The sequence below is a fragment of the Chrysochloris asiatica genome, unplaced genomic scaffold (genome assembly GCF_000296735.1).
Source record: "Chrysochloris asiatica unplaced genomic scaffold, ChrAsi1.0 scaffold00010, whole genome shotgun sequence".
NCBI lineage: Eukaryota > Metazoa > Chordata > Mammalia > Afrosoricida > Chrysochloridae > Chrysochloris > Chrysochloris asiatica.
In genome coordinates, this window is record NW_006408528.1 from 7,868,758 (window position 1) to 7,891,064 (window position 22,307).

The window sequence follows — 22,307 nt, forward strand, 5'->3', positions numbered from 1 at the left end:
TGCTTTCTCATCTCAAAGCCAATGGATATCAGTGGAATATGGCCTGACTTGGCCCATGTTTTCATTGCTGCATTTCCCTCACTTCCAATCACATAGCTGTCCAGGCTGGTTATTAGCATACTAGACTGCTCGTGGGTTCCCTCAGAGTTTCAGTCCTAGAAAGGGGTTTTCCCTGATGGGCTAACTTCTTGCTTTGATGCTTCCAAGGCAAACAGCTTGCTTGATATTCTAAAGCAGTCGCCTTTCTTTCTGCTGGTCTTTCTTTCAATGTGAATCTTCTGTTCGTCTAGCCATTCTGGGTTGTTCTGCATGTCTTTTCAAGTGGGAACGTTCCACCTCTCAAGGTTCTGGGTGAGGCTCAGGATTCCACCCAAAGGCTTACTCCACAGGGACTTAACAAGAAGCCTATGTCCCTAGGCACATTTGAATTTCCCCTTTTGCTAATCTAATTAGATATAGGCTGAAGACAGGTTTATAAACTTTCCATAATCATAATTCCCAATATATATTTATATCACACTTAAAAGTCTATGTTACAATAGTAGGCAGGGAAACCAATATTCACAAGACAGTCACACCCCTTAACATTTCCCCTCCTCCTTTACCCATTCAGGTTCTGTCTCAATCACAGAGCCCTGTTGTTGCAAGTTTATGTATAAATCACTGTTTACCTCTATCCCATTTAGCCCATGTATACCTTCCTAAGTCTTCCCCTATCTTCATTGTTCATTTGCCACCCTCCCTCTACTTGAGTCCTTTCCTTGTATATTGCCTTCCCCATCACCCAAGCTATCATGTCTAACCCCTAACTCATGAGTTACTCTCCCATCCCTGCTACCCCTGACAACCATTAAATAACTTTTTTTAAATATGGAAATCTCTTAAGCTTTTATAATAGTGGTCTCATGCAATAGTTGTCTTTTTGTGATTGACTAATTTTACTCACCATAATGTCCTCAGGGTTCATCCACGTTATGAGATGTTTTGCAGGTTCAGCGGTATTTTTCAAGGTTGCGTAGTTTTCCATTGTGTATATGTACCAAAGTTTGTTTATTCATTCTTCCATTGATGGGCACTTAAGCTGTCTCCATCTTTTTGCTATTGTGAATAGTGTTGAGATGAATAGTGGTGTGGGCATATCTACTCGTGTTCTAGCTTACATTTATTTTTTTTTTCCTTGCTTAATGCTTATACTCTTTTAATTAAGCACAAAGAGACACTGTAAATTTACACATATATAGTAATTAAAAGGAGCTCTGGTTGTGTAGTGGTTACGAATCGGGCTGCAAACCTTAAGGTCAGCAGTTCGAAACTACCAACTGTTTCGCGGGAGAAAGATGAGGCGTTCTGCTCCCGTAAAGATTTACAGCCTCGGAAATCCTGTACAGGGTAGCTATGGGTCGGAATCGACTCGATGGCACTTAACAACAACAACATAGTAATTAAAGCTAATGTAACCACGTGAAACAAACATATGAAATGAAATTATGACATAACTTTCAAACTAATATTCTGTCCTTTTGAAATTGTGTCTTCTGAAACAACCCAAAAAGGATCTAAAATAAAATTTACAAGACTGATTTTACCATTGAAACTCTACAGATAAAAAAGTGTAATTGTGTTACCTGTTTTCACATACAGGAAAAAGCTTTACTACAGCTAAATCCTCATGCATGACGTGGCCTCTACCTGTTTCTTCATAATAGGGTGACTATGCCTCTAGATTAAGGAACTCTGGTAGTGTAGTGGTTATGAATAGGGCCGCTAACCTCGAGGTCAGCAGTTCGAAACTACCAGCCATTCCGCAGGAGAAAGATGAGGATTTCTACTCCCATAAAGACTTTTGGGCTTGGAAACCCAATTCAACGTCGCTATGAGTTGAAACTGACTCCATGGCACACTACCATACTTCTAAAATAATGCTTATTATCTTAATACATTGTTACTGTTGTTAGGTGCCATCGACAAATAATGACCGTATGTATAACAGAATGAAACATTGCCCAGTTATGCGCCAACCACACAATCATTGCTAACATTGAGCCCATTGCTGCTGCCACTGTGTCAAATCATCCTGGAGGGGCATTTCCTCTTTTTTGCTGATCTCCCAATTTGTCAAGCATGATGTCCTTCAGGGACTGGTCCCTACTGATAATACGTCCAAAGTATGAGTCTGGCCATCCTGACTTCTAAGGAGCACTCTGGCTGTATTTCTTTCAACACAGATTTGTTTGTTCTTCTGGCAGTCCACAGTACTTTTAATATTCTCCTTCAACAAACACCATAACTCATATAAATCAATTCTTCTACTGTTTTCCTTACTCACTACCCAACTTTTGCATGCATATGAGGTTAATGTAAATACCATGGTTTGAGTCAGGTACACCTTAGTCTTTCAGTCTAACATCTTTGTTTTTAAACACTTTAAAGATGTCTTGCAGATTTGCCCAGTGCAGTACAACACTTAGTTTCTTGACTGCTGCTTCCATGATTGTTGATGGTTGATCTGAGCAAAATGAAGTCCTTGACAACTTCAATCTATTCTCCATTTATCTTGATTTTATTGGTCCAGTTGTGAGGAATTTTGTTTTTTGTAATTGAGGTGCAACCCATATCGAAGGCTGTGGTCTTTGATCGTCATCAGTAAATCCTTTAAATCCTCATCACTTTCAGCAAACAAGGTTGTGTAATCTGCATATCGTAGGCTGTGCATGAATCATCCTCCAATCCTGGTGCCACATTTTCTTCATATAATCCAACTTCTCAGATTATTTGCTCACATACAGATTGAATAAGTATGGTGTACACCTTTCCTCACTTCAAACTATTCAGTGTCCCCTTGTTCTGTTTGAATGACTGCCTAAGTCTAAGTATAGATTTCTAATGAACACATTTAAGTGTTCCGGAATACTCATTCTCTGCAATGTTGTCCATAGCTTGTCATGTTCCACACAACCCAAGGCCTTTGTGCAGTCAATAAAGCAGAGGTAAACATCTTTCTGGTATTCTGTTTTCAGCCAAGATCCAGTCACGTTCTATGGCTTGGGTCAGGCGCACCTTAGTCCTCAAGCTGATATTTTTGCTCTTCAACACTTAAAAAAGTTCCTGTGTTTGCCCAATGCAATACTTCGTCTGAACTCTCGACTGCTGCTTCCGCGAATATTGATAGTTGATCCAAGAAGAATGAGGTCCTTGACAACTTCAATCTTTTCTCTGTTGATAAGAATGTTGTTTATTGGTCCGGTGGTGAGGATTTTTGTTTTCTTGACATTGAGATGCAATCCATACCAAAGGCTGTGCTCTTTGATCTTCATCAGTAAATGTTTCAAGTCCTCTTCACTTTCAGCAAACAAGGTTGTATCATCTGCATATCGCAGGTTGTTAATGCGTCTTCCTCCAATCCTGATGCCACATTTTTCTTCATAGAATCTAGCTTATATTTCTTGATGATATATACCAAGTAGAGGAGTTGCTGGATCATAAGGTATTTCTATTTCCAATTTTCTGAGGAAGCACCATCCGTTTTCCAAAGTGATTGAACCATTTTACAGTCCCACCAGCAATGTAGGAGGGTTCCACTTGCTCCACACCCTCTCTAGCATTTGTTTTTTGCTTTTTTGAGCTTCATTGTTAATGCTGGTGTGAGATGATATCTCATTGTTGTTTTGATTTGCATCTCTCTAAAGGTTAAGCTTGTGAGCATTTCTTCGTGTGTTTGTTGGCTGCTCAAATGTCTTCCTTGGTGAGGTGTCTGCTCACACCCTATGCCCATTTTATTTGGGTTGTCATTTTCTTGTAGAGGTATTAGAGTTTCCTGTACATTTTAGAGATTAGTTCCTTGTCTGATGTTATTAGAAAAACAAAAAACAAAAACTTCCCAGTTGGTGAGCTACCTTTTTACTCCTTTGGTGAATCTTTCAATGCATATATATTTCTAATTTTAAGTATGTCCCAGTAATCTATTTTGTCTTCGATTTTTTGTGAGGTTTTTGCAATGTTTAATAGTTGATGTATGCCATGTGTTAAAGACCCTATATTTCTCTCTGTTTTTACATTGATGATCTTTTTAGTTCTGAGATTTACATTTAAGTCTTTAATCTGTGTTGTTAGTTATTGTGTATGATGTGATATATGGGTCATTTCATTCTTTTGCAAATCTATTTCCAGTTTTGCTGGCACCATTTGTTGAAGAGATGATCTCTTCCCCATTTAATATATTTTGTCAAAGATCAGTGGATGGATTTACTTCTTGGTTCTTGATTCAGTTCCATTGATCTTTCATACCTATCATAGTTCCAGTACCAGGCTGTTTGACTATTGTGGCTGTGTAGTAAATTTTGAAATCAGGGAATGAGAGGCCTCCAACTTTGTTCTTCTTCTTAAGCAGGGCTTTGCTTATCCAAGGTCTCTTTCCTTTCAGTATAAAGTTCATGATCATTTTTTCCATCTCTTTAAAGAATGTTGTTGGAATCTGGATTGGGATTGCATTATATCTGTAGATTTCTTTGGGTAGTATTGACATTTTCATAATGCTAAGTCTTCCTATCCATGAGCATGGTATATGCTTCCATTTTTATAAATATCTTGGTTTCTTGTAGTAGCGTTTTGTCATGTTTTTGTTTGTTTGTTTTTGTTTTTAAATAGGTCTTTTGATTCTCTGGTTAGATTTATTCCTAAGTATTTTATACTTGGCTATTGTAAGTGGTATTGTTTTCCTGGTTACCTTTTCAGAGCAGTATTTATTAATAAAGATTTTTGGTTGTTGATCTTGTACCCTGCGACTTCGCTGAATCTTCCAATGTGTTCTAGTAGTTTTTTTTTTGCTGAATCTGTGGGATTTTTCTGTATAGGATCATGCCGTCTGCAAATAGAAAAAGTTTTACTACCTGTTTTCCAATTTGGATGCCTTTAATTTCCCTTTTCTGCCTTCTATCTCTGGCTAAGACTTCCAACACAATATTGAGTAGGATTGGTGATAAAGGGCATCCTTGTCTGGTTCCTGTTCACAAAGGGAATGATTTTAGTTTCTCTCTTGTTGAGAGTAATGTTGACTGGTTTTGTACATATATTCTTAATTTTTTCTTTCAATTCCTACTTTGTTGAATGTTTTTATCACTAATGGTTGTTGAATTTTGTTAAACACCTTTTCGACATCAATCAATATGATCATGTGATTCTTTTCATTTATTTATGTGGTGGATTATATTGATTGCTTTTCTAATATTGTACAATCCTTTGCATTCCTGGTATAAATCCCACTTGGTCATGATGTATTATTATTATTATTATTGATATGTTGTTGAGTTCTGTTGGGTAGGATTTTGTTGAGAATTTTTGCATCTATGTTCATGAGAGATATTGATCTATAATTTTTTTAGTGATGCCCTTCCCTGGTTTTGACATGAAGATTATGATTGCTTCAAAAAATGTATTAGAAAGTTTTCCATCCTTTTCTACATTCTGGAACAGTTTGAGTAAAATTGATGTCAGCTTTTCTCTGAATGATTGATAAAATTGACCAGTAAAGCTATCTGGGCTGGACTACTTTTTTGTTGGGTGTTTTTTGATGATCAATTTCTTTTTCTGTATAGGTCTGTTCAAATTTTCTAGTTAACTCTATGCTAATTTAGGTAGGTCCTGTCTCCATGGTACTTAACAATAACACTTTTTCTAAAAATTTATTCATTTCCTCTAGACTTTTCAAATATGTTGTATTCTGTTATTATCCTTATATTTCTGTTCACCCACATGGTTTCATATGCTTTTTATTTTTTGACCTCTTCGCTTTTTGTTTGTTACATTTCTCATTGGTTTATTGATTTTATTAATTCTTTCCAGGAACCAGATACTTGTCTTGTTGATTCTTTTCTGTTTCTGTTTTCTATTTCATTTATTTATTTGGCAATTGCAGGCTATTTTGCAAGTCTTTTTCCAATTGTTGGAGATGTGTTAATGTGCTGATTTTGGTTTTCTTTTTGGATGTGTGCATTTATTGCTATAAATCTCCCTATCAGGACTGCTTTTGCTGTGTTCCAAAGGTTTTGGTATATTGGTTTTACCTTCTCACTTGTTTCTAGGAATTTTTAAATTTTGTTTTTAATTTGTTCTAATACACAATAGTTTTTAAGCAGGGTGTTATGCAGTTTTCATGCATTTGATTTTATTTCCTTGATCTTCCTAGTGCTGATTTCCAATATCATCTTTTATTTTTCCGTTCTCTCTCCCATAGTCTGAGTTTCTTGATACAAAATTTTATGACCCCAGAAATATTTCTTGCATGGTAGAGGGGACAAGGGCAGTGCAGAGTTGGGAGAAGGGATTTGGCCCCAAAGAGACTATTGATGGCCTGAGGGGTAGCTTTGCCTTTCTGCATATTGCAAATTAGGGGAATGTGTGGCAAAGATATAGAGGCAACCTAGGACCAAAGAGCAGTGCTGGGCAAAAGCCTGAAAGAGGGGTACTGAAATCAAGAAAAGTTACAAGATCTTTTTCAGGGTGGAGGTCTGCACAATGGATTCTATTTATTCTGAGGCTTGGGATGCTAAAAAGGAAAGGGAGATCTAAGAGAAAAGTGTTGGAGAGGGTAGGGTAGGGGGGAGTATTGTCAGGTAGGAAAATTCCTTTTGAGGAATTGTTTTTTTGAGGACGAAGAAATAAATATGCATAAGAATTATAGAATATAGTGAGGTTATGAGGCAGTTAATAGTATTTTCCTTAGGGCACAAAGGAGTATCCAAGGTCACTAAACCAAGTTACAGGACAAATGATTATTTTAGTAGCTGAATTTAGCTCATGTTGTGTCATGGTGATCCAGGGCATACAGCAGATGAGACTACGGTAGCATGTACCACCAACAGCTACTGCAAGAATAAAGTTCACAGAATCTATTGTGTAATAGACAATAGATTGTCTTCAGATGACTGTTAATACTCACCAAAGTCATTGTTTAAATTCAATTATCAAGACTTTATCAATTAGATTTTTCTTAATGGAACCTCTCTTATATGGAGCCTCTTTTGCCCAGTAGGTTTCCAAAACAAAAAGGCAAAGCTTAATTTGTCCTTAATTTGTCCTCAAAAGTCAATCACTTAAAACATAATCTATCAAAACAACTTGATTAAATACATTTCTGACTCAAGTATGTGTTTCATAAATAAACTTCCAAGTGATTATATATGGTTAACCTTATGTTGTTGTAGTTATAAAGTGCTGTCAAGTCGGTTCTGACCCATAGTGACCCTGTATAGGATTTCCAAGGAATGGCTAGTGAGGTTGAACCATTGATCCAGTTCAAACCAACTTTGCAGTCCAGTGCATTAACCCACAGCGCCACACCAGGAATTCAACCTTATGTTAGCTAGAAATAAATTCTTAGATTTATTACCCATCCCCCCATTTTTTGTTTGTTTTTGCAAGTACTAATTTGGTTCTGAGGGCTGTTTATAACAAGTTTATTATATAATTGACTCAAGCAGAGATGAGGCTGGGAATTCCAGTTTGCCTTCACATTCACTTGTAAAGGCATTTAAAAATTGTCTTAAGATAGAAATTTCCAGCCAAAATGATATTATGATGTTCACATAGGTAGTTGCTAGTTTCCCTATTAAAGTTACATATAATCTGTGTGCCAAAACTACTAAACAGATAGTTCAAGATTAATTTAAAGGTCAACTATTATCAATCTTTTTGGCTGTATTTTGGGAGTGAAAAACACTTTGCTGTTTTTGAAATTCTCAAAGTGGTTTGTTTTTGCCTTTGCTCCGCTGTACAGTGAACAAGTCTTTGCTTTCAGCAAGCAAGGTTGTATCCTCTGCATATCATGCCTTGTTCTTCTTCATATACTCGTTTCTCTGATTAGGGGAATGTGTGGCAAAGATAGAGAGGCAACCTAGGACCAAGCAGCAGTGCTGGGCAAAAGCCAGAAAGGGGTATTGAACTCAAGAAAAGTTTACGAGATCTTTTTCAGGTTGAGTGTGAAAGAATACAACTCTGGCACACAGCTTTCCAAACTTTAAAAACCATTCAGTCCTCTTGTTCTGTTCGAATGACTGTCTTTTAGTCTATGTATAGGTTCCTCATGAGCACAATGAAGTATTCTAGAATACTCATTCTCTGCGATGCTGTCCATAGATTGCCATGACACACAGTCAAAAGCCTTTTCATAATCAATAAAGCACAGGTAAACATCTTTCTTATATTCTCTTTCAGCCAAGATCCATCTAACATCAGCAATGATATCCCTTGTTCCACATCCTCATCTGAATCCAACATAAACCCCTGGCAATTCCCTGTCAATGTACTGTTGTAGCCATTTAAGAATTATTTTCAGCAACATGTTACTTGTGTGTGATATTGGTACTGTCTCCAATGATTTCTCCATTTCATTGTGTCATCTATCTATAGAATGGGAATAAATACGGGATCTCTTCCAATCAGTTGACCAGGTATCTGTCTTCCAAACTTCTTGGTATACACGAGTGTCTCCAGTTCCTCATCAGTTTGTTAAAAGACTTCAATTTGGATTCCATCAATTCCCAGAGCCTTGTTCTTTGCCAGTGCCTTCAGTGCATCTTGGACTTCTTCCTTCAGTACCACTGGCTCTTGATCATATGCTACCTCTTACAATTTTCTCTGTAAGGAATACAAGTGAGCTTTTATAACTTTGTAGAAAAATTCTGTTCTTTTAACTCCATTTGTCCATGAACTTTTTGAAGATCTGTCTTATGCAACTTCCTTCAAGGTTATTTCCCTGAACTTAAAGAACTTTTATAAGCAATTCTTAAATATGAAATCATGAAATGGGGACAATGTGCTCTGAGCTATTTAAGGAACTTATAGCTCTGCTCAGTACAAAGGCTTGGAACTTTAGAAATCTAGTTTTCTGCCTTGTGATACAAACTGTGTAAATTAAATATCAAGGAAAAACCGGTTATAGAAACTGAATCCAGTTAGATACCCCTACAGCCCCTGACATGCAGGCCAGGAAACGATGAGCACTGAAACACTGCCCAGAGTTGAATTCATCTGTCTGGTATTACGCTAACCACCCGGTCTTTTAAAAAAAAAACTTGTATGAACGATTCTAGTTTTACTAATAACTTTATTTAAATAAGACACAGGAACTTCTATACTGAAAAAAATACAAAACAAAAGCCACATATCTCCTTGTGTAAAGCCATATTGTATGGTAACTCGAATACTGTTCTGCACAGTGGCTAGAATCAAACAATACAACTATATACAAAATTTAAACAATTTTTGACAAATTTCTACAGCTGTATGTAGGATACATTTGAGCTCAAAAACTTCTGGGTAATTTACATGGCAAAGCATAAGCTTTAACACATTTGGTTCAAAACTTTATAGTATATGCTAAGAACAAATGTACAACACAATATTTCGTTTCTCATGAGAAAATAAAAGCACATGTCACTATAAATATCGTACATCAGATTTCATCACCAAAAAAAGTATATCCAGTCCATCTCTCTGAAATTGATATTGATTCTATTGCATTTTATTTAGACAAAAGCAGAGCATAAGATCAACACATTATTTAATGCTAAACCAGAGATCAGAAGTTAAATGGAGCTCATATTTATCTTACAGAACTATTTTTATCCCTTTAACCATAATCTACAAAATATAGTATTTTCATCAAGGCCTGAGATTATTAGGGTTAAAGGTGTCTGCTGCTGAAAAGATTGTTTTAAAAGGTTCCCCTGTGAAAATGGCAAAGGTACACCGAGTCCTTTTTCCATGACAGTCTCCTACAACGTAACACTGACGAACGTAAAGGGGCCAAAATGCACCTCCAGGAGAGGACAGTACTGCAAACTTTGGTGGAAAGAAGAGAATTGGGACCATGACAAAATAATGCACAACAAAACACACACACACACACACACACACACACACACCTATATATTTATTTCCTTACAGACGTCAGTTGTGTTGCTTTCTTCTCACCTCATCCTTAGCCACATTAGAAAAATTTAAAAAAGAAAATAAAAACAAAAACCAAGGAATGATTAAAGGGAACTGAAACGCTCCTGTAACTGTAGGCACCTTGTTTTCTTAATTTTTACGAAAATTGTGCCATACACTTTAGGTGCAGATTAAACCACTCTAGGCTTTATTGAACTGAAAGCAATGGAATAAAGATACAAAAGCTTTTTTTTTTTTTTTGCTTTGGGGTACCTTCTTTGTGTTACAGAAAACAAGATCTGAAAATTGGGTTTTCCCAGTGACCAAACAAGAATATCTAGGGCTCTCTTCATGCTTTGTTGAGAACTTACGTCAACTCTGCAAACTGAAGGCTGTTGGAGTTTATGTTGTATTCAAACATTCAAAATCTTCACAGAAGTACTTGTGCTAGTACTGTGATAGGCTTAAATCGGACAGCTTCAAACAATTGCTTTTGTAAGTCACCAAATAACCTGCTTCCTTATGATGAATTACATTCTGAGACCCACATATTCTCTCTACATGAAAATGCAGCTTGTACACCTAAACTGCTTGAGGAAAAACAAAACCCGAAAGTGTCACTTTTTAACCTGCAAATTAAAGACTTTCCAAAAGGAAAACTACACATTAATATGCCTGTAGATAAAACAGTAGCTTTTTATGACCTTAATGGGCAACATAAAAATCTCAATCAGTCATTCCCTCTGAAGCTTCAACTGTTTTGAAATTACACCTAGACGCTCTAGTCTTGAAATTTCATCACACACAATGTGGAATGTTATGTGTGCAGCCTAGTACTGAATACTTCATTTGCAACATTGTAACAGTCATTAGCTGAGCAACATCTGAACTTGGAAAAATAAAGAAAAAGCCACATTTACACTACACATGGTGAAACAGTAAATGCAACAGTTGTTTGACTTGTAACCACGTGACAGAAGTGATGTCAAACATCACAGATTTGCTGGTTCTCCTCATGTTCGCCATGTCCAGGATTATTTTTCTCCTAGGGTTGAATGCACTTTTTATTCCAAGAATGTGGAATGTAATGAGGAAAGGGAAATGCATAAAATAAGGAAAGGCAAAAGAGTGATGTTCCCTCTTTAGCTTTTTAGCTGTGAAATATTTAATATCCCAATATAATATACATTCCAAGTTACCTGAGTTTAGACTTCAACTGAAGTACCTGAAGCTAGGCCATAGGGTGGGCACTGTGCATATATATATATTATATATATATACTTTTTTTTTTTTTTTTTTTTTGCATTGTATGTATTACAGAAGTTAGAAACAAACACCTGGATCAATTGTAAACATAATCCTGAAGTACAGTATTTTCCATAGGACAAAACACAGCAAGACATTGTTTTGTTGACATTCTATTTAGACAGGCAACTTTTTGATATAGAGCTTATTTATACTGAAGAATTTGGAACAAAACACAGGACACAGTACTAATCAGTCAAACACACTATGAAATGCATAGTCTCCACTTAAATGCTGAATGACGCACACATTTTGCAAGCATTACTGCTTTCCACAAAAACTGCTAATAGGAGTTCCGTCCCTGCCAAGATCAATGTTAAGAGATACTTTATGATGCTGATAATAAGTATTCTGTTGGTGATGGTGTTCGGAAATGTTTGTCACTCCATGCAGATAGATGTATGAGGTCTAGTTCCTAATCCATGAAAGAGAGGGTAGAGGCCGGCTCCCCCTCACATTAGATGATCACATAGTTGTGAGCAGAGATGTGCTCCTCACCCTGCAGTTCTTGCAGAAGCTGCTGCTGAGGAGATGGCTGTGGGACTGAAACCTCTGCAGAGCCCACAGTGCTGGTGTCATCAGAGAGAGATGCAAAGGAAACTCGGGAGGAGAGTTGCTCCACGGTCAGAGTGCTCAGAGCTGAACTCTGGCCAGAGTTAGGAGAGTTCTTGAGCATCAAGTCGGAGGCAGGTAAGAGAGGACCTAGGAGTTTCACAGGACAGAAAGCGGATCCCGTTGGGATGAAATTAACCTTGTTTTTGTCAGGGCAGGAAAAGAGAGGGGCTGAGATAGGCTGACGAGACCTAAAACAGTAAAACAAAATTAGGTTTACAATGACTACAATGTGCTCTCTGAATTAATTATAATTTTCTAAAACAAGCACAATGTGAATGGAAGGGTTAAGTGTTCACAGAGGAATTAGACATCTTCTATAGCACAAGTCAGTTGGCAGACCATCACATACACAGCACTGAAGTGATATCTGAAGCAAAAAGGCTTTTCAAAAGGACAGATAGATGAGACATTTTCATAGAGTTCATTAGCTTGCTTTTCACCATGTACTAAGATCATGGAAAAAAAAATATATATAGTTGAACATAATGCAAGGTTAGAATTACCTTTTCTGTTAAGAAAAAGTATAGTTGGGAGTGAATGACCCCACCCTCCAGTTAGTTACAAGCATTTCCCCCCTTTCTGTATATCTATAGGATCAGCACTGGACTGTGAACCCCAAGGTCAACAGTTCAAACCCACCAGCTGCTCCTTGGAAACCCTATACAGGGTCGGTATGAGTTGGAACTGACTCTAAGGCACCTAACAACAACAACAACATACATATGTTAACATAGGCGGAAAGAAACCTTACTCCCTGATATTCTTGTGACAAGTCAGTGAGCCCTATAGAACAGGGTCCACAAGCCCTTCCTTTCTCTTCCTCTTCCCAGGAATGAAACCACCGACTGCTGTTCCCTCTGTCCCCTTCTAGGTGCTTGACTAGGCAACTGCACTAGGACAAAGGAACAAATGAGCCAACAGCCACTATCTTGCCAAGTATTTATAGCATGAGCCTCTTTTTTATTGTTTGATTTATACATACTCAAATCCCCCAAAAGGAAAAAAAAAAAAAAATCTGTGAACATAAAGTCTGAGTTCCAAGTCGAAAACACATGCTGGATATGTTTTCAAAGGGAAGGAGACCGATTTCCCTCTGGCTTGTAGAATTACTTGTTAGGTTAGCCACACATAGATAGTAACTATGCTCCTAACTGCCTTTTTGTTAGCCATCTAACATTTTTAGAGCTCTTTTCAGGGAAAACTCTTAATGATTAAAAATAGATCTTTTAGGTAGCAAAGGCTGAATTTAGAAGTTTCTTTGTGTTGATTTATACATTTCCAACAGATGCCAATTTATTTTCAATAAGATCTCTTTTGCCTGTTCAATTCTCTTTGAATAATTTGGATGGAGTAGTTGATTCATCTGTAATCAACTGGTCTCAAAAAAAAGCTTAACAGTTTCACAGATCCCCGCTGACAGAAAAGACATTACTTACGCCATTTCCTCAAAGACCTTCACTCGCTCACATCCCTCTGGGGGCTCCCGTTTGAACATGTAGCTGTTGTTTGGTTTGGGAGATGAAGCATACTTGGGCAATGGTGAGCTACTCCCACTGTCTGTAAATTTAAAGCAGTTTTATTAACTAGTGATTGAAAGTTCTTTTAAATTGATTTCCAAACAGGCACACTTTTGCAGTTTTTCCACTCTTGCCCCTTTGCTTCTAACACAGAGCTTCCTTTATTTCAAAGTTATTTCTTATACCCATGTGTAGAACTTTTCTTTAAAAAATACTTTTAATGTATGAGTAATCCACCATAACACATAATAGGAAGATATTTTGGTCCCCAAACGGCATTTTGAATAAAGCCGTGCTGTAATCTTGAATACAAACACGTTATTTATTATGTATTTTAAAAATGTAAATGAATGAGGTAATATGTATAACTCATGCACAAGAATTACAAGAGATGATAATACAGGGGTCTCTCTTTTCTCACTGTCCAACTAAAGTGACAATTTTAGCATGTGGAATAATCATTATAGAAGTTATTGATAGAAATATTACTTTAAACACCATGAGTACAAGGAAAAAACAGGCTAATAACACATGTCTTTTTTTATTTCCCCACCACAAAAAAGGCAAATCTTTTCAGAATTCTGCCTTTTAAAATACCTATGTCAAAGAGCCTACATTTTCAGCAGTTTGTATTTTTGCTATCGAAAGACACGAGAAATCCAAAAGCATCTCTACCTAGTATGTTCTCCTCATATTTTTAACCAAGAAGCATGGAAAGTTGCAAAACCTATATTCAATGGCATTCTTTTCTACCTCGCAAAGGATTCTAGAAATTCACACTCACCAAAATGTGTCATCATCTTTGTAAGATGCCAAGTTGCATAATCAGTAGTATATTTGCATAAATACGAAATACAATGCTGGTGTTAAGTGCTGCTGAATTAGTTCCAACTCATAGGAATCCTGGTGTGGCGCTGTGGGTTAATGTGCTAGACTGCAATGCCTTTTGAACTGCAAGGTTTGCAGTTCAAGCTCACCAGCTGCTCCTTGGAAACCCTATACAGGGTTGCAATCGACTCAACGGTACTTAACAACAACAAAGCAACCCTGTATAGGGCTTCTGAGGAGTGGCTTGTGTGTTTGAACCACCGACCTTGCAGTTAGCATACTAGTGCTTATTCTACAGCACCACACCAGTCCTATTTAAACATATTTGTCTAAAGAAAATAGTCTTACAATCAGAAATACTTGTTATATATGTATGTGTGTGTGTATATATATATATATATATATATAGTTATATAATGTGTAAAATATATAATATAGAGTTATATAGAGAGTTAACCCTTGATGCACATTAATCATGTATCTTAAGATTCAAAGCACATTTATGTTAGTCTTAAGAATGCAAATCTGTACTGATATTAGAATATGGCTTCCTTCTGGCTGGAAAAGCAAGAAAATCGATTATGCACAGAATAGACTCTCAGAAGGAGTAAAGTATCTTAGAATTAAGCTGCAATTTATTCATGTAACAGGGTTTTCTTAGATTCAGCATTTAGTCTCTATCTTGACTGAATAAATGGAAGGGAGCAGAAGCAGTATCATTTTCTTTCTCAAGCTTATGCAGAACACTAGATTGCCTAGAGGTCTCAGTTTTCTGTTCTATATTTGAGGAAGGCGAGACCACAAAGACTAGTTTAAATTCAAACACTAGTGAGAAAAAGGACTTAACTGTGTGTAATACTGCAAGTACAGTTTCACCTTACTTTACTATCTAACCATAACACCAAGCCATGCAAAGGAAAAACATGAGATGAAGAACACCAACCAGTCAGCTGATATGACGTGTGATGTCTCCAAGATGACTACGGGTGACCACACAGCCCACACAGTGGGCAGAATCGACCTAGAACTATGGGCTTGCTGCCAGTGTGACCATGCCAGTAGTCAAGGATCTTCAATATTCTACATTCAATGCTCTATACCGTACTATACCATCAGACATATGCACTGCTTTATAGCTTTACTGAGGGGTTCAAGAACTGTCTCAGAGTTGAAACTAGACACCAATTGGCTAATTTGTATGCTAATTATCTTCCCATTAACAATCTAGAATGAATTAAATCCTTTCTCTACTTAAAATATTTCTAATTTCAGAAGCTATACAATTATTTTTACAGAGTTTTACCCAATTAAAGTTCTATTTCTATTCTTCTAGGGAAAGAGTAGATAACTTTAAACAAATAGTTATTCTAGAAAGACAGGATATATATATATATAGTAGCTTTGAATATCTCCTTTGTCTTTTCAATAAAAATCATTTGGGCACTGGTGTGGTGCTGTAGGATATGCACTGGACTGGTAACTGCATGAGCAGTAGTTAAAACACACCAGCAGATCTCTGAAACGCTATAGGTTGTTGTGAGTCAGAACCAACTCCATGGCACACAGCAACAACAACAACTTGTTCAGTAGTTTGGAAAGTTTGAAAGAAAAATTGTTTTGAGACTACAAATGTTGTTTTGTTAAACCTGGAGTTTTAAGAACCTGGAATGCAAACACCTCTTCAGTGGTTTTAACTCTGTCACTAGTGATGTAACTATAGAACTCTGAGTCCAACTGCCTGTCTGGGCTTCTGTGTATAACTAAAGGAATGGTCACTTCTTCAAACCCTAAAATTCTGCTTTTAAAAATGGTTCTATCAAACAAAGATAAAATTCTACCTCCAAATTATTTTTTCTGCTTAACAAAATAGTATGCTTTAAAAATCTATTATGACAACAGCTATCCCAAGCCACTCCAGACTTACAGATATCTAAAAATTCATTTACTCAATTAAAAATCTGTATTGACTTCTACAAACCACATTTCTGTAGGAGAACATTACAAATGTGAGGGGAGCATGCCTGCTCAGGAATGTAAAGACATAAAGTAGTAAAGTAATCTTAATTCAGTGTCTTTTATTCACAAGCATAAGTTTCTCATTATGTTATCCCACAGGGAAATAATGTAGGAGAATAAGCAGAAACACAGTTGAAAATTAAGTTAAATATTACTTTATGTTCTTATAACCAATAAAATCAAACCCTTTGTCCTGGCTGGAGTCAATTCTGACTCACAGTGAACCTATATAAGGGGGCAGAGGAGAACAGTCCCAATGGTTCTGCAAGACTAATGCTGAACAGAAGCAGACTGCACATCTTTTCTCCCACAGGGTGGCTGCTGAGTTCACACCACTGACCCGTTTTGTTAGCAGACAAACGTTTAATCACTGTATCACCAGGTTTCCTTTGTAATGAACACCTTTTTCCCCCTGTTTTGTTGTTTTAAGTGCTGTCTAGTCACTTCTGACTTATAGCAACTCTGTATAGGGAGCAGCTAGTTAGTTTGACCTACTGACCTTGTAGTTATGTGGTGGTGGTGGCTCTGTGCTGTGGAGTCAGTTCTGACTCATAGTGACCCTGCATAGGACTTTTGAGGCTGTAAATCTTTATGGGAGCAGAAAGCCTCATCTTTCTCCCGCGGAACAGCTGGTAGTTTCGAAATGCTGACCTTGAGGTTATAGTAGCCCGACTCTCAACTGTTGTCCAGTGCATAATCTACAATACCACTGGGTTTCCTTATAACATTTTAGCTAAAGTCAATTAATGGAATTAAAAGCAACAAATATGAGTGTTTACATATCTTTCTGTATTCACAATCTTGCAGTGGTGTGCCCTACAGTCAGCATGCTGCTATTAGTGCCATTGAGATAGTTCTGACTCATAGTGACCCTGTGTAGAGTTTCCCAGGAGCCTCTGGTGGGTTTGAACCGCAGATCTGTGGATCGCTGTTGCTGTTAAGTGCCACTGAGTCGATTCTGACCCATAGCGATCCTGTATAGGGGTTCTAAGGAGCACCTGGTCAGCTTGAACCACTGACCTTGCAGTTCAAATGACTTTGCAGTCTGATGCATTAGCCCACAGCACCACACCAGGACTCCAGTGCTTATCCTACAACTTATCCTTACTCAACTCTGAAAACCAGAGTATAATATAGCAACGTTATATTGGCTATATTGTTTTTATATTTCACACTTATGTACATATATCACAATTATGTTGTTGAGGCTAAGTGCTGAGGAGTCGGTACTCATTCACAGTGACCCTGTATACAGTTTCCGAGGAGTGGGTGGTGAGCGTGAACTGAACCGCACTGACCCTGCAGTGCAAATCGACCTTGCAAGTCCACTGCATTAATCCATAGTGTCACACCAAGATATATTTACCACAAAAAAAAAAAAAAAAAACAACCGTTCATGTTTTATTTTTAAACACAAGATAATAGATTAAAATTTGAAAAAACTTATAAAAGTGATTATAAAGGTTTGGAATTTCACATAGTAACAATGTTCATTAATGTAAAACTGTATTTTCAAAATCTCCTTTTAAAAGATTGTCATTATTTCTGGCATATTAAGTTTTGTGGCCAATAATTCCAACATCAAGTAAAACCACATTTTTAAAATTCTTTTATAGTAGTTATATAAAATCTGTGCTATAATTCTATTTGTAGTCTTAAGTATCTAGATGTATTTCACCCCATACTATCAAATTACTTTACTAAATAATGTGAAATTAATTCTAACATAAGCAACATATTATAAAGCAGTGGTTCTTAGCTCTGCCTTCACTTTAGACTCATCAGATGTTTTAAAAATACCTGTGCCCTAGGACCTTCTGATTTAATTAGTCTGGGGAGGAGAACAGGTACTTACTTCTTCCCCTTTTTTAAAAAAGCAAACAACTTTCAAGTACTTTGTGAGGTGCAGGCAAATTTGAGAATCAATTGTATGAGATTAAAAACACTGGTTTGGAGTCAGACCCACCTGTCTACTTGGAGTAAGTGCATGACCTTGTAAGGCAAGTTTCACCACTCTGTTTTCTAAAGTAAAAAATGGGACTAACTACTGATTTGACAGTTGTGTAAAATGTATGTAAAAGGATTAGGATAGTATCTGAAACACAATATACTCTTTGTTGTTGTTGTTAAGTGCCGTCGAGTCGGTTCTGACCCATAGCGACCCGGTACAGGGTTTCCGAGGCTGTAAATCTTTACGGGAGCAGAACGCCTTATCTTTCTCCCGTGGAGCGGCTGGTAGTTTCGAACTGGCTGGCCTTAAGGTTCGCAGCCCGATTCGTAACCACTACGCTACCAATATGCTCTTAGTATTAATAGTAGGCAGAACACATCATTCCTATTTGCAAATTTAAGAAGGTGAAGTACTCAGATATAAAATGCTTATATTCTCGGCAGAAGAGAATAACAAAATGTTGTCTTTTCTTTTTAATAGATTTGCACACTAACTCTATTCAAGTACATAAGAGATTAGATTTTGTTTCAGGTTGAGAAGCAGAGTAATACTTTGTTGTTGAGTGCCATCCTGTCTGTTCCAACTCACAGCAACCCTGTCTAGGGTGCGGCTGGTGAGTTTTAAGGGCTGGTGGGTTTGAACTGCTTAACTTTTGGTTAGCAGTTCAGTGTTTATCCTACAGCACCACACCAGGACTAATTAGAGGACCAGATTTCTAGGCTTGGGATTGCTTACCATGAGCTCTGTCAGTTCCTGATGGCATCTGTTAGTGCATAGAGAACTGTCAACCCTGAAGTTAACACAGATGCCAACTGCATGCAGATCACTAGAATAAACAAATGCCTGGGGAAGTGAGTACAGTGTTCAACTAACACTATGCTCAATGACTTATTAAGAACATAATTAAAAGTTAGTCAAATGAATTTTATTTAAAATGTTGTTGTTAAGTGCCGTTGAGTTGATTCCGATCCATAGCAACCAGGTTTCCAAGGAGCAGCTGGTGAACTTGAACCACCGACCTTGCTGTTCAAACTGACTTTGCAGTCTGACACATTAGCCCACTGTGCCATACCAGGACTATACGACTGACTAATTAAGCACTTGGACATAATTACTACTCTGATGTTAAAATTACTTCTTGTGCTTTAGGAAATGAAACTATCAGATGTACTGTGGTTTGACGACTTAACACAATCAGGAGAAACACAAAATTGTATTTCCTGGCAACTAAGCTTTGGAAGTAAGTAGCATTACTTACTGTACGAGGAAGCTGAAAACAGTTCATGGCATGGTTTCAGATTTTAAATGGAATTTTAATTTGCACCTTAGGAATGATGTGCTCTGTCTATTATTAACAGTTATTAAGAGCTTACTGTGTGTTTCAGGTACTATCCTAATATTTTACAAACATTTTCCACAACTGTCATTATCAGTAGTTATGTTCACTTTTCAGATTGAAAGAATTAATATTTCTATAACTTTTTAAAGACCCTCATATTGGAGGAAAAAAACCATTGTTTTAGTGAACTCCTAGACTATACAGCAAGTGACCAAAACATTTGGGTCTTAGGTTTTTTTAAAAATTTCAAACTGAACCTTTTAGATTTTAATCAAACAGCAGATTTAACGAAAATCTTCATTAAGATTAGCATTCAACAATGAATAGGTAGGAGGAAAAATATCAAACGCTTTTAACTACTTAAATTTTTGAACTTTGCTTCAAATTAGATTGTGTTTTGAATAACTGGCCCTCAACTTACTTTCTAAATTTTAGGCCCATTAATTAGGACTCCTGGAGCAGTGCTAAAGGATCAGCACTGGACTGTGAACAACAGGGTTAGCAGTTCAAATCCCCAGTTGCTTCTTGGAAACCCTATACAGGGTCACTAAGAGTTGGAACTTGACTCAGTGGCACTTAACAATTAGGTATGTGTCTTATGTGGAAGGTGCTTTATAATTTAGTGACTGCTTCAAAGGAGTACTGGTGTGGCGCTGTAGGATAAGCACTGGGTCACAAAGATCAGTTTGAACTGCAAGGTCAGGCAGTTCAAATCTACTTGCCGCTGTTCGGAAATTGTATACAGGGTGGCTATGAGTCAGAACTGACTCAACAGCACTTTAACAATCATTCCATAAGAATTGGTATCAGTTTACAAATTCAACCAACAAATTATAGGTGCTCCTTTGTTTCTGTGCATTCTCAGTAACCAAAAATACTTCTCTCACAAACATAAACCCAGTAGTCAAAACAGCACTGCTTTTTATTGTCTCTAAATCTGACATGCAATCACTGATAAGCATATCTATTTGGAAATTTAGATAGATACAATTTGTGACAGATACAATTAAAGTGAATCACCTTGTTAAAGACAGTTCTCAAATCCATTTATAGACTAAACTCACACTTCTTATAAATCAACATGTTAAAACAAAACTGAAATAAATGGCTGATTGCACAGAATATTTTATATCTTGAAATGAACTATTTAAGGATCTCAGGAAAGCCAATGTGATGAAAATTCTACTTTTTAAATTCTCAGATTAAATGAAAACATTTCCAACAATTTTAGTTTTCAAGGAACGAACTGCAGCACATTGTTTACATTACATTTAATTACCCTTTTCCCCTTCTGTAGGAAAAAAAATGAATCTTACACTTCAAATACAAGTTTTATTATAGTTTAAAATGCTCACTTAAAAAAAAAAAAAATGACTGAGCACCTGTTGTGTGCCATCAACTAGATTCTGACTCACAGCGACTCACAGTGATCCTACAGACCAGAACAGAAGTGCCCCAGAGGGTTACCAAGGCTGTACTCTTCACAGGAGCTAATTGCCAGGTCTTTTCTCCTTCAGAGCCACTGATGGGTTCTATCCCATGTTTCAGTTAACAGCCAAGTGCTTAACTACTGCATCAACAGGGCTCCTTGTTGTTGTTGTCACTCTTGAGCCCACTGATGCTACCACTTGGCCAATCCATCTTGCTGGAGGGGTCTTCCTCTTTTTCTCTGACCCTCCATCTCACCAAACATGATATCCTTCTCCAGCGAATGGTCCTTCCTGACAATATGTCCAAAGTATGGTCTCCAAGGAGCACTCTGGTTGTCCTTCTTCCAAAACAGATCTGTTTGTTCTTTTGGCAGCCCATGGCACTTTCAATATTCTCCAACACAATAACTCAAAAGCATCAATTCTTCTATGGTCTTCCTTATTCACTGTCCAGCTTTCGTATGCATATGAGGTTACTGAAAATACCATGGCTTGGGTCAGGCACACCTTAGTCCTCAAGCTGACATCTTTGCTCTTCAATGCTTTCAAAAGGTCTTGTGTGGCAGATTTGCCTAATGCAATACGTTGTCTGATGTCTTGACTGCTGTTTCGATGAGTGTTGACAGTTGATACAAGAATAAAGTCCTTGACAACTTCTATTTTTTTCCGTTGATAAGAATGTTGTTTATTGGTCCAGTGGTGAGGATTTTTGTTTTCTTTACATTGAGTTGCAAGCCATACCAAAGGCTGTGGTCTTGAATCTTTTAAATATTTTAAGTCCTCTTCACTTTCAGCAAGCAAGGTTGTAAGTCTCCCTCCAATCCTGATGGCATGTTTTTCTTCATATAACCCAGCTTCTAGGATTATTTGCTCAGCATACAGGTTGAATAAGTATGGTGAAAGAATACAACCCTGTCACACACCTTTCTTAATTTTAAACCATTCAGTGTTCTCAAGTTCTGTTCAAACAATTGCCTCTTGGTCCAGGTACAGATTGCTCATGAGCACAATTAAGTGTTCTGGAATACTCATACTTTGCAATGTTGTCTGTAGCTTGTCACAATTCACACCTCGATAGCCTTTGCATAGTCAATAAAGCACAGGTAAGAGTCGGAATGGACTCCACGGCATACCACTACCACCAAACATCTTTCTGGTATTTTCTGATTTCAGCTATGATCCATCTGACATTAGCAGTGATATTCCTCATTCCATGTCCTCTTCTGAATCCAGCTCGAACCTCTGGAAGTTCTCTGTCAATGTATACTTGCAGCCGTTTCTGTGTTACCTTTGGTAAAACTTTACTCGCATGAGATATCAAAGATACTGTCCAATCATTCCATTGGGTCATCTCACTTTGGAATGGGCACAAACATTGA

At 37.2% G+C, this 22,307-nt stretch overlaps 1 protein-coding gene across 1 annotated transcript in view; it reads right to left on the minus strand.

Annotated features, from left to right (window-relative positions):
• Window positions 1-11,689: 11,689 nt before the first annotated feature.
• The window catches only part of GLCCI1 (glucocorticoid induced transcript 1), a 142,547-nt gene continuing 131,929 nt past the window's right edge, over window positions 11,690-22,307 (minus strand). The window contains exons 8-9 of the mRNA XM_006834389.1: window positions 13,284-13,404; window positions 11,690-12,035 (exon numbers count right to left, since the gene is read on the minus strand). Of these exons, the coding sequence (XP_006834452.1) occupies window positions 11,690-12,035; window positions 13,284-13,404 (467 nt within the window). The remainder of the gene's footprint in view (window positions 12,036-13,283; window positions 13,405-22,307) is intronic.